We start from the raw sequence: 13,052 nt of genomic DNA on the forward strand, positions 1-13,052 counted from the left end.
AAGGAATAATGTAGGAGTAGTACACACAAGGAAAGAGTAAAATCATACATTCATAAACAAATGGAAAGATACACGTAAAATCCCCAAAAAGCTAGGCAACACAGTCACGGCAAGCACAATAGTAGCAGCAGCGCCAACAACCAAACCGGACAGCCCAAGAACCCATCCCCCACCCCCACCCCGCGCACACGCCCACAACTCTACCTCTCCCCCTCCGTTCTCGCATCCCCATCCGTCCCCTACTCCCTTCTCGCTTCCATTTGACCCCTTCCTCTATCTCTTCGTCGACAAAGCTTCGGATTTTCCTCCCTCCCTTATCGCAAGCCTTCTGCTTCCGTGTCAGTGTCTTGGATTTGTCCACCGCGCAACAAAGAAACCGCGTCCATGCGCGTTGGTTCAGTCCGGTCCGGTCCCGCCCTTGTTCCTTCCTTGCCGGCCGCTGCTTTGTGCACATTGTCGACGAAGAGACGAAGGGAGGGGTAAAATGGAAGAGATGGAGAGACGTCAGTTCAGTTAGGTCCTGTCACGTCCTTCCTTCACATTTATTAAATTAGATGAGCAATTACGGTGGTACCAACTGTGGTGCAAAACAAAATTAAACTCCTCAATTTTACCAAAAGCATTTGGGTGGAAGCCAAGTGAATAAGTGCAGCTATGCAGAATAGTCAAACAATGCCCTATTTTTCATCTGATATCTAGTTGTTGCTTGCTTGTTTATCATATATGACACTACTATAACTACATAGAGACAATTTTAGAGATTTGAAGAAAGATTTGAAGAAGGAGCTAACGAGAGCTAAATTTGAAAAGCTCATGGTTTTTGAAGTCTATAGGCTAAGATGCCAAGTAATTAGCCTAATTAAGAATATGAAAATGGTAGTAACTACGAATGCACATGCATGTTTAACTAAAATGGCGGAAATTCATTTTCCCTAACATTTACACATTTTTACTTTCACATATTTGCTTACTTTGAACATCGCTAGTGTGGAGGAAAACTAGAAGGAGCTTGTAGTTCATGCTATTCAAGGAAATGCTAATATTAGAACAAACATGCTTAGCCCGTGGTAGAGTTTCAGATTAAGGCCTCTTTTGGTTCATAGGATAGGATTATCATAAGAATAGGAATTTTGTAGGAAATGAGATGGCATGTATCTTAAATCCTATGAGTAGGAATAGGAAACAAGATGTTATTTGGTTGACACCAAAGGAATTTTTCTATTGAGTCTAGGCTCATTTTTATTTTCCTATGAAATGTGGAGGATAGGAACCAATCCTATGTAGTAATAGAAATCTATTCCTATGAACCAAATGGCTCTAAACGAAAAAATCCTATAAGAATCCTATCCTCTAAAATTCCTATAAATTCCTCCAGACCAAAGGAGGCCTAAAGTACACATTCCATTCAAAATATAGAACAACAAAACCAACATTTTTTTAACAGAGTACAATCTCACATTCATGCACAAAGACTCATCCCTATGAACGCACACATGCACACCATACCCCTATAAGCACCTCCAAGATACCGAGCCGCCACAACACCTTAAGATTGACAGGAAACCTAACCATCTGAGCTACGCTTAGTTTACAAAAAACCAATAGTTGCACACAAAATGGAACAAGAAAATAACTAGAGGCAATAAGTACAATCAACATGCCATAAGTATACGAGTGATTACATGAGGTTGTAACCTTCGTTTACACCTTTAAATGTATGTTTACGGTTTTTCGCTGAGGGAAGCGGTTATGAAATTAAATGTGTTTCATGGTGAACAGGAGGTTTCGATACTATGAAGTTTCTTAGAAAAAGAAGATTTTTTTGAAAGCTTAAAAAAAGAAGATTTGATAATAATTTAATTATGCAATCATGACATCTAATCAACACCGAGGAACGATATATTGCGGTGCCAAACCGTAATTTTCTGGGAGATTCATCAAACCGCCGTGGTAAATATAGCAATACCTAATATACAAGGTAAGGTTTGCTCAAAACGATAACAATAAATATACTATCTCCGTCCTGGTTTATTGGTCATTTTCGTGTTTCGTGCCAAAGTTCGACCATAAATTTAACTATTAAAATGTTAATGCATGTCACCAAAACTTATACCGTTGGATTCGTCTTTGAACATAGTTTTCGATAATATTATTTTTGCTATATATAACTTATATTTTATTAGTTAATATTATAGTCAAAATATGACCCTAAATAAGAGGGGGGACAAGTAAACCAGAACGGAGGTAATACATTGTAAGGAATAATGTAGGAGTAGTATTAGTACACACAAGGAAAAGGTAAAATCATATATTCATAAATGGAAAGATACTACAAGTAAAAATCCACATCTACTACTACCGGACGGCACACGTTTTACCCACCCCCAAAGCGCCAGGCAGCGCACAGTCACGACAGGCACAGCAGTAGCCGCAGCGGCGCCAACAACCAAACCGGCCAGCCCAAGAACCCCTCTCCCCCCTGCCCCACCCCCCACCCCGCGCACACGCACACGCCCACGACTCTGCCTCTCCCTCCCCACCTCCGTTCTCGCATCCCCCGTCCGTCGTCCCCTGCTCCACTCCACCCTTCTCCCTCCTTCCATTTGACCCCGCCCCCCCCGTCTCTTCCTCGGCAAAGCTTCGAATTTTCCTCCCTCCCCCCATCCCAAGCCTCCCGCTTCCGTGTCCGCGTCCCGTCTTGGATTCGTCCGCCGCCCCAACAAAGAAACCGCGTGCGTGCGTGTGTGCGCGTCGGTTCGGTCCCGTCCCGCCCTTGTTCCTTCCTTGCCGGCCGCTGCTTCGCGCGCATTGCCGCCCCGCCCCCCCGCCCGCGGGATTCCTCCGCCCAATAAGTTCCTTTCCCGGGGACGTTTCTCGGAGGACGGACGGACTGGAAGAAAAAAGCCGCGCGCGCTGCCTCGCCGCATGGATCAGGGTCCCCCGCGCTGCCGCCTGGAGCTGGGATTCCGGGACGTTCAGGGGTTCCGGCCGGACGCCGCCGCCGCCGCGCCGCGGCAGGGCGGGATCTCGGAGCTCTGTTGAGGCGTTCCGGGTCAGGTGATTTAGTCCAGTGCTGTCCAGTTCCTCGTGTGGCTGCCTCGCCTGCTTTTTTTTAGGTAGGTGGGGGTGGTGGAGCCTTTCTTGGTGGGTGGGAGCAGTCGCGCCCCGAATTTATTGCGAGGCGTTTCTTGGGTTCTCACCTGAAATCTGACTTCTTCTTCTTGCCCAGAGGGGGAGTCCACTGATTTGTTCCTGATTCATCCACTGCTTCTCGAGGGCTGAATTTTCAGATTCAGCTCAATAAGTTTGAGGCCAAAAGTTCAGTAATCTCGGCAGTAACCAGGAGAGCTGAGCCCTGGGCAGTACTAGTCTGGTGTGGTGATCTGGTTCTTGTGTCGAAATGGCACGGGTAAGGAGGAGGCTGGAGAAGCTGAAGCTGAGTACATTGTACAGCTTCGCGCTCTGCGCCAAGGGCTCCACCGAAGATCACTCCAAGATCGGCACGACGGGGTTCTCCCGAGTCGTCTACGTCAATGATCCAGACAGGCATGAAGAGGAGGGCTTCAGATACCCAAGAAATGAGGTGTCCACTACCAAGTACTCGTTGGTCACCTTCGTGCCCAAGTCCCTCTTTGAGCAGTTCCGGAGGGTGGCCAACTTCTACTTCCTCGTCTCGGGGATCCTCACGCTGACCCCGCTTGCGCCCTACTCAGCGGTAAGCGCACTACTGCCATTGTCGGTCGTGATTACGGCCACCATGCTGAAAGAAGGGGTTGAGGATTGGAGGAGGAAACAACAGGTATCGTTTCTGTTATCTTCTCTTCAAATCCTGCCACAAGTGAATCATATTTAGCAAACTTTCTTTGACTCATATGGATAGTATGTCGTGATTCACAAGAACTTAACATGCCTGCGCATAATCCGACCTTTCCAATGGTTGTTTCATGAACTTCTTAACAAGGACGTACGGGGTTTCCTTTTTCTTGATGACGAGGTGTTTTTTTATTCAGTTGCATACCTGGGCTAGCACCTTGAAGGTTTTTTTTTTGTATGTGATAAGACAAAGTAGGCAGGAACCTAAATCTAGTGGAGCTTTCTTTCTGGATCAACCAATAAAAAGTCATAAATTGACAGGAAGTAAAAAATATGGGTTTTACTATTAAACTGTTGATTTTTATGTAAGAAACTGCAAATAACTGAAGGTCAGATCACTATCGCAAAAGAAGTACAAGAATTATGGATATGATTGATCTTGACATAATATGTGATGCTTTGTATTTTAAGGGTATAATGTGTGTCACTTAGTTACAACCAAGCTATGAGCTTCCTATCGAAACAATGCCATGAACTACGTCACAAATTACTTTCGTCTCAGCACATTAAATATTCAGTTACTTCATTTTGCATGAGATCTAATCATACAATGTCATTGCGAGTTTTACTGGATCTGTTCTATCCTAGACAGCTGATAAACTATTTTAGGAAGAATTTATAATCTCGGTTGTAGCACATGGTTTTGTTGTATCAACTTTTTTTTTCTGTGAATAGATAAATGTTCAGTTTTTCTGGATATTAAGGTAGACCATAGCTAAATTTGTTACGAATTTCCATTCATCGACATGATACACATCTTTGTGATGGACTAGTTGCACAAATATTTATCTTTAAATTTTGCTGCTTTATCTCTATGATTTAGTTGGTCTGTATGTATATGCATATTCTCATGCTGTTGGTATGCAAAGTTAATATATGCAATTCTTCATTCAGGACATTGAGCTCAACAATCGAATAGTAAAAGTACATAGAGGGAATGGCAGTTTTGAAGAGACAAAATGGAAGTATATCAAAATTGGAGATGTGATAAAGGTGGAGAAGGATAATTTCTTTCCTGCTGACTTGATTCTACTTTCATCTAACTATCCGGATGGGATCTGCTATGTAGAGACTATGAACCTTGATGGTGAAACAAATTTGAAAATTAAACAAGCTCTTGAGGTGACATCGGATTTACAAGAGGATGGTGATTTCACAAACCTTAGACAAATAATCAAATGCGAAGATCCGAATGCGAATCTTTATTCTTTTGTTGGTACTATGGATTATAAAGGCATGCAGCATCCTCTGTCACCCCACCAACTCCTTCTTCGGGACTCAAAGCTGCGGAACACTGATTACATATATGGGGCTGTCATCTTCACAGGTCATGATACAAAAGTGATGCAAAATGCAACTGAGCCGCCATCTAAAAGAAGCAAGATTGAGAAGAAAATGGATAACATCATTTACCTGCTGCTGTGTTCTTTACTTGGAATTGCTTTACTTGGTTCAGTCTTTTTTGGTATATGGACAAAAGCTGATTTAAGGAATGGTGAGACAAAACGGTGGTATCTTCGCCCAGATGATTCGACCGTCTTCTATGACCCGAAACGAGCACCTCTGGCATCCTTTTGTCATCTGTTGACAGCCTTAATGTTGTACAACTACTTTATCCCAATTTCTTTGTACATATCCATTGAGATGGTCAAGATCTTACAGGCTGTATTCATCAACCAGGACATTGACATGTATGATGAAGAATCAGATAAGCCAACTCATGCTCGAACCTCAAATCTAAACGAAGAACTAGGTCAAGTTGACACAATTCTCTCTGATAAGACTGGAACCTTGACCTGCAACATGATGGAGTTTATCAAGTGTTCGATTGCTGGCACTGCATATGGTCAGTCTGTCACAGAAGTTGAGAAAGCTATGGCCCTGAGGAAAGGGGTGCCGCTAGGTGACGAGATAGAAGCTGGAGGGCACAAGGAGAAACAAATCGAGGAGAGTCCTCATGTCAAAGGTTTTAATTTGAAGGATCCACGTATAATGGATGGAAATTGGATACATGAACCTAATAAAGATGTCATCAGGGATTTTTTCCGTCTGCTAGCCATCTGTCATACATGCATACCTGAAGTAGATGAAACTGATAAAGTTTCATACGAAGCTGAGTCCCCTGATGAAGCTGCATTTGTTATCGCAGCAAGAGAATTAGGGTTTGAGTTTTACAAGAGGACACAGACAAGTATATTTATTCGTGAACGCGATCCTAGCCAGAATGTTGCAGATTATCAGTATAGGTATGCAAATTTCTTTTTATCATTAAAGGATATTGTTTATTACGTAAATTTGACCTTTAGCATCCTCTTACAGAAAATACGAGCTCCTAAATGTCCTGGAATTCAGTAGCTCAAGAAGACGGATGTCTGTAATAGTGAAGGAACCAGAGCCAGAGGGGAGGATATTACTGTTTAGCAAGGGCGCTGATAGGTAAGTACTCCACATGTTCTAAATTTCTGTATTGTTTCACAATTAACGGGCAAACTTGTATATGCCTATGGCTTCTTATCTGTCTTCTCCATGTGAATAGTGTGATGTTCACAAGGCTTGCACCAGATGGAAGAAAATTTGAGGAAGAGACTAAAAGGCACATAAACGAGTATTCTGATTCTGGTCTACGAACGTTGGTACTTGCATACCGCGTCTTGGATGAGAAAGAGTACGAGAACTTCGCTGAAAAATTCAGGACTGCCAAAATATCTGGAAGTGCTGACAGAGATGAACAAATTGGGGAGGCTGCTGATAGCATTGAGCGGGACTTGATTCTTCTTGGTGCTACTGCTGTTGAAGACAAGCTCCAGAAAGGGGTATGTTTTTTATGAGAAGGCTATGCTTTCCAGTCTAATTCATTTTAAATATTGAATTGTCATTTTTCATTTGTGTGGATGTGCATTTGTAATCAGGTACCAGAATGCATTGACAAGCTTGCACAAGCAGGAATTAAGATATGGGTGTTGACGGGTGACAAAATGGAGACAGCTATCAATATTGGGTACTTAGTGTATTTTTGCATGGACATGGTCTTTTTAGTACGACTGGATTCTAGAAGCTCAAGCTGACTGTTTCTTTTTCTGATTCATCATTCATGTGCTTCTTCAGCTTTGCATGTAGCCTACTTAGACAAGGAATGGCACAGATAATCATCGCCCTGGAAGCACCTGACATCATTGCATTGGAGAAAAACGGAGACAAAGATTCCATTGCCAAGGTGAATAAATGACTGATGCCTCTACTGAATCACTGCCTATGTAATTGTTATTTTTAGATGAGTATATTCGCAACAATCACTCATAAATGTTTACCAAAAAGGAGTTGACAAAACAGGCATCTAACATTTAGAATTCTACTCTATACAATCAAAACTGCAATAGTTACTTTCTATTTGTTGGCTCTTCAGGCATCAAAGCAAAGTGTTATGGGTCAGATAGAGGATGGAATAAAACAAGTCCCAACCTTGGGTCAGTCCAGCACGGAATCTTTTGCGCTGATAATTGATGGTAAATCATTAACTTATGCTTTGGAAGATGATGTCAAGTTTAAGTTCTTGGATCTTGCTGTCAAGTGTGCATCAGTCATATGTTGTCGATCTTCACCGAAGCAGAAGGCATTGGTGAGCTTTTTTCTTGTTTTGGAAGTCATATTTATCTTTTCTATGTAATTTTCTGAGTGTTATTTCCGAAAGCATACATGCTGAGTTATTAATCTGTCGCAACTATTGCAGGTTACAAGGCTTGTTAAACATTCAGATAAAGTTACCTTAGCAATTGGTGATGGGGCAAATGATGTTGGCATGCTTCAGGAAGCTGACATAGGGGTTGGAATTAGTGGTGTTGAAGGGATGCAGGTTGCCTATTTTGATGCTTTGTAAATTTTGTGAATGTGCTTGTGATCACTAGAATCTTTTTTAACGGTTAGTTGTTTCTCTTCACAATGTCTTAGGCTGTCATGGCAAGTGATATTGCCATCGCCCAGTTCCGCTTCCTGGAACGGTTGCTTTTGGTGCATGGACATTGGTGTTACCGACGTATTTCAGTGATGGTATACTCATGTTCCTTTGGACAAATAATCAACTTTCAAAATTCAACTATTATGTTGATATTCTCTTTCTGATGCAGATATGCTATTTCTTCTACAAGAATGTGACTTTTGGAGTCACCATCTTTCTGTATGAAGCGTTTGCATCCTTTTCAGGGAAGCCAGCTTATAATGATTGGTTCTTGTCACTGTATAATGTATTTTTCACCTCCCTACCTGTCATTGCGTTGGGCGTATTTGATCAGGATGTTTCTTCCCGTCTGTGTTTACAGGTATGTCTATGCAAACCCGTTTGAAAGACACAATCTTTCATGGTAGTAGATCAAATTAGGGAAAGTCCATCTCAAACTCCAAATTCTCTTGAAACATGTTCCACTTCATCTTTCTGAGAAAGTACACTGTCTATGTCACTCTACTTCATATATTTAGGAACGGAGGGAGTAGAAGCTACATGGTTATGTTTTGTTTAAGACAAGTTCAAAATTTTACATGTTTTGTATACTTGGTCCATTTGATTAGGTAAAAGTTTGTTGATTTCTTGTGGTATTTGCTTTTCATAGATTCAACAATTTCCTACTTAATTCAAGGCTCAGCAATCCTATTCGTGCCGTTTTAAGTTCCTTTTTCACTGTTTTCTTGGACAAATAAAGATATCATTCCATCTTTCATACTGCACAAAATGCAGAAGCTATGCACATGAATTTCAACTCCATTTGACCTAGCTGTTTTTAAGGAAGTGCCTGTTTGCATGTTACTTGACAGTATCCGGAGCTATACCAAGAAGGTGTGCAGAATGTATTATTCAGCTGGCGTCGGATACTTGGCTGGATGTTTAATGGTGTCGTGAATGCCATCTTAATATTTTTCTTCTGCACTACCGCCCTGAAGGACCAAGCATTTCGCCAGGATGGCCAAGTTGCGGGCTTGGATGCCCTAGGTGCTACCATGTACACTTGTGTCGTATGGGTCGTCAACTGCCAAATGGCCCTCTCGGTGAACTACTTCACCATAATCCAACACATATTCATATGGGGTAGCATTGCTGTGTGGTACATCTTCCTCATGGTTTATGGTTCTATAGACCCGAAGTACTCCAAAACAGCCTACATGGTCTTCATTGAACAGTTGGCCCCAGCGCTATCATATTGGTTGGTGACACTTTTCGTGGTGACGGCCACACTCGTCCCGTACTTCTGCTATGCCGCAATTCAGATCCGTTTCTTTCCAATGTTCCATAACAAGATTCAGTGGAAAAGGTACTTGGGGAAGGCCGAAGACCCAGAGGTGGCAAGGCAGCTATCGTCACGGCACCGGACATCGTCGCACCCAAGGATGGTTGGGATCTCTGCTCGTCGCGACGGCAAGGCCATGCAAGTTAAAAAGGGAACCGACGTAGAGGTTGAAGGATGACATTCTCTCAGTAGATTTTGTGTTTTGTACAGATTATAGAATGTCGTCTCCTGAAAGATGACAGAAGATGGACTGGCTAGAACTTGTGAATATTCTTGGATTGTTGCTTCTATGGTTCATGCAGTTCTTCCAGTTCAGAGGATAGAGCTAGATCACAGAATTTCGTAGATAGGCCACAAGAAGAACAAGAGAAGACCTGCTGTACAGTTCATTTAGCAACTTTAGGCTGCGTGTGTGTGTGTGTTTCCCCCTTCTCTTTTGCTCTTACCCCTGTTTATGCTTGTGCTCCGATGGCAGAATTTCACTTTGTTTCATGACTTTTGCGTTTTGCCACGTAACTGTTGTCCCTCTGTTTTACTGTAAACTGATATTGCTATGTTTTTTTTATATAAATGAGATGATTGCACTGCATTTCGCAGAAACAGATTCTTTCAGTGCCTAAGTGCAACCATCTGATATGGAAGTGTTTGAGGACAACCTCATGATATATTCAACTGATCTACCATGACACTATATAGTCTTATGCTGCGATAAGAAAAGAGAACATCAATTGCTTTGATGGCAGGAAACTTCCATGTTAATTCGGATGAACGGAATGCATCTACACAATCTCTCACTAATAAAAAGAAAAGGAGATTCTTCTAATTAGTAGGAGAAATGAATTATTATGATGTTACAATCGTGTATACTATCTTTTTCTTTATTGGCCTCTCCTATCATACTAACCTGCAAACCGCAGCAAAGAGAAAGAAGAGCAGGAGCCTGAGGCCGACCGATCATTCACGGCTCAGGCAACGGCATCGCCGGCGGCGGCTTGACCTCCTCCTCGGCCGGCCTGACCGGCCGCCGAGGCGCCCGCCACCACCAGCATCTCCGGCGGCCGGCGAGCCTCGCGCAGTCGTACCACTCGTCAGGCCCCTGCGCGTGCGCCGCGCACACCCGGCCGAAGAAGCATGACATGGCGGTGAGCAGCAGCACCGCCGCGAGCACCCCGACGAACGGGCCGACGGAGCCCCGCTGGTGGGCCGCGGCCGCCCCGGACACCTGGTAGTCCGGCAACGGGATCGCCGGCGGGGCCGTCGCCATTGCTGCACAGAGGTACGGCGGCGGTGTTGGTGGAGCAGTGGCGAGCACTTGTTGGGCTTGGACGGGGCGAGGGGGGCATGGGTGGAGTGCAAGGAATGGCATGGGCGAAAGCGTCACCTGCTTTCGAAATTTATTTGTAGAGGATAGTGCCATTGGAGAGGAGAGGATGGGAAAATAATAAAGGCCAGGAAAAACAGAAGGAAAGGGTCGAGGGATGGCTTTGTGGAAGATTTAAGTGGACGCCAACATGGAAAGAATGGAGAGGAAAGCAAAGAGTATGTTACTAGATGGTGTATGTATGTATGTGCAGAAAAAGAGATGGGAACTGTTCTCTTGCGATGCTGATCTGATCATCTATATAATGATTGTGGAGCATGCCGGGAAGAAGAACATCTTTGGATGTATGGCCATGGATTTGAAGGATAAAGGAGCATGTATGATGATGAGAGGAAAAACTAAAGGGAAAAAGAAGTACTCCCCTTTTATTCATTTTGATGACAAGTATTTTCGGACGGAGGGAGTAGTTGTTAATCGTTGGAGTTGCTTTGCTTGTAAACGTTGCCAGTCTCGACCCTTCCAAAGCACTGCTTTTGACAGAATTTAAGCTAGCTAATGGTATCTCATTCAGACATGGACATTATTTTTTCCCTTGGTTTTTTGAAGCTGGTGGGGTATCATCTTGAGATGTGGATTATTGATGAGTGACAGATGTGCTTCCCGTTTCTTTGTTGGCTTGCCCACAGTGTTTGTCTTTCTTGCTCAGCTTGGAATACGGCGTGGTACGTATTTGTCTGATTGGCAGGGTAGGGACGCTGCCTGCATGATTGGCGTTCTTGAAGCTCTCTCGCCGTGGGATGGGGGTTTGGGGTATCCTAAGCTTAAAGCTGACCCAGAGAGGACATCATGTTGTTTGCTTAACGGGCAAGGTTACTCGCCTTTGTTCACCTCCTCAAGTTCTGCCTCATTTCTCAACTTACAGTGCTGTACGTCAGCTTTAAAAAGTACTCCTCATGCACTAACATGTTAGCATCTTCATGCACTAAACGAATTCATATTTCTTCTAAGTCACAATAGAAAAACGTATCCCGGTCAGCAGCAACGATTGTGGTATGATCGTGGGAGAAGAACCCCTTGCTCCAACATCAACAAATGCCCTTTTGACACCTATGAAGACCAATCACGGTCATACCATTTTTTATGTTTGTAAAATATAATCCCACATGCAAGATTATATGTCCAAAGGCTATGCCATGGAGTAAATAAAATATATAGATGAATATCCCATCAACCATCCCCTTCGTGGAGTAAATGATGCTTTCGTCACATTCACATATATATGGCCGCAGTACTCCACATTCAGTCGCAAAAAGTCAAGAAGCATTGTTTTCTTCTACTCACAACTGTTGGAATCCACATGAAAGATGAGGAGGAAACTAAGAAAGATGTATATAGAATAATGGGAATATGAGACATTGGGAAGGAAGCAACCATTATTTGTAAGATCTAGCGGGCTTTAGCACGTCACTTCTCTCTAAACTGTCCAAATATCGCTTAACGATCTAGTTGCTCTGTCACAAGAAGTCCATGATATTCTCTTCCTAGGTTGTCGGAGTTATTATAATTTCAGCCCCAACCGTTGAGAAGTGCCAACCCTTCGGTTGTACAAGTTTCTTCCTTCATACTCGAGCAGATAAATTGCTCCTTCAAACTCTTCTTTTGTTTTTTTGGGAATGAACTCCTTCAAACTGGAGCCAATAAGTTGCTCAATTGGATGATGCTTCGGTTGATGTTAACTGCGACAGATCCTTCCACAACATGTTGAGACCCTGTATTGTTCAACTTATACATCCAATATACTCTTTGGACATATTGAATAAATGCTATATTGCAGTTATTTAAGAGACATCATTACCTAAATTTTATGATTCATTACAGTTTTGTTACTGATGAAACTATTGAGAACTAGGAAATCATTGAAACATGTGCTAAAATCACTAAAACAAGAAATAAATAATGAAAGAAAATATAGATGATGAAAACAATGAGAAAGAGCGCTAATGTACAACCCATTACTCTTTTTCTTGGTGCAGGGTTGCCTCTGTTATGGGTGTAAAGTTAATCAAAAAGAGGAGATCGTTGACAAATTGAAAAGGCAACTTCAACATTATTTTTATTGGAAATATGCCCTAGAAGCAATACTAAATGTTATTATTTATTTTCATACTGATAATTAATCTTTATTTTCTATGCTATAATTGCAATGATTCTTGAATATGAGATTCAGTTGCATGTGTGAAAACATAAACACAAAATAAGTTCCTAGTCTCGTCTCTAAGACTAGCTCATGTGTTGCATGATGATCTTTATTTTCTTATCATAGGGCATTGTTAAAGTCACAAGGATGCCGACAACAATGAGTGCACATTGTTATCAGAACAATGGTGTTGAATGGACCCGATCAAATGATATAGTACGAGAACACATTGTCACATTGTTATTAGTGTTATCAAAGAAGTGTTAACATATACTCACTTTCTTAGACCATGAGAGTATCGAGCGCCTTCATGCCAGATGGTGTACTTCGAGGTTTGTCAAATGTTACTTATAACAGGGTAATTATAACAACAACTTTTGGATACATC

General features: G+C 42.5%; 2 protein-coding genes across 4 annotated transcripts; one reads left to right on the forward strand and one right to left on the reverse strand.

The window, feature by feature from the left end:
* Nucleotides 1–222: 222 nt before the first annotated feature.
* LOC125520283 (uncharacterized) lies at nucleotides 223–11,151 on the reverse strand. 2 transcript variants are annotated; one of them, XM_048685165.2, is made up of 2 exons: nucleotides 10,051–11,151; nucleotides 223–439 (listed from the first exon to the last, which is right to left on the reverse strand). In XM_048685165.2, the coding sequence occupies exon 1, from the start codon at nucleotides 10,561–10,563 to the stop codon at nucleotides 10,105–10,107; it is 459 nt and encodes a 152-aa protein (XP_048541122.1). In that variant the 5' UTR covers nucleotides 10,564–11,151; the 3' UTR covers nucleotides 223–439; nucleotides 10,051–10,104. The 2 variants fall into 2 exon arrangements, with proteins under 2 accessions (XP_048541122.1, XP_048541121.1); XM_048685164.2 differs by lacking the exon at nucleotides 223–439 and adding an exon at nucleotides 3,698–3,829 and having other exon boundaries at nucleotides 10,051–11,150.
* On the forward strand, nucleotides 2,504–9,641 carry LOC125520282 (ATPase E1-E2 type family protein / haloacid dehalogenase-like hydrolase family protein). 2 transcript variants are annotated; one of them, XM_048685163.2, is made up of 12 exons: nucleotides 2,504–3,116; nucleotides 3,230–3,799; nucleotides 4,768–6,119; nucleotides 6,193–6,309; nucleotides 6,410–6,686; nucleotides 6,783–6,871; nucleotides 6,979–7,087; nucleotides 7,277–7,489; nucleotides 7,601–7,723; nucleotides 7,819–7,917; nucleotides 7,995–8,186; nucleotides 8,677–9,641. In XM_048685163.2, the coding sequence occupies exons 2-12, from the start codon at nucleotides 3,401–3,403 to the stop codon at nucleotides 9,322–9,324; spliced, it is 3,618 nt and encodes a 1,205-aa protein (XP_048541120.1). In that variant the 5' UTR covers nucleotides 2,504–3,116; nucleotides 3,230–3,400; the 3' UTR covers nucleotides 9,325–9,641. The 2 variants fall into 2 exon arrangements, with proteins under 2 accessions (XP_048541120.1, XP_048541119.1); XM_048685162.2 differs by having other exon boundaries at nucleotides 2,504–3,799.
* Nucleotides 11,152–13,052: the final 1,901 nt, after the last annotated feature.

This window comes from Triticum urartu, chromosome 7A (assembly GCF_056163025.1).
Source record: "Triticum urartu cultivar PI428250 chromosome 7A, HENAU_Tu73, whole genome shotgun sequence".
NCBI classification, from domain to species: domain Eukaryota; kingdom Viridiplantae; phylum Streptophyta; class Magnoliopsida; order Poales; family Poaceae; genus Triticum; species Triticum urartu.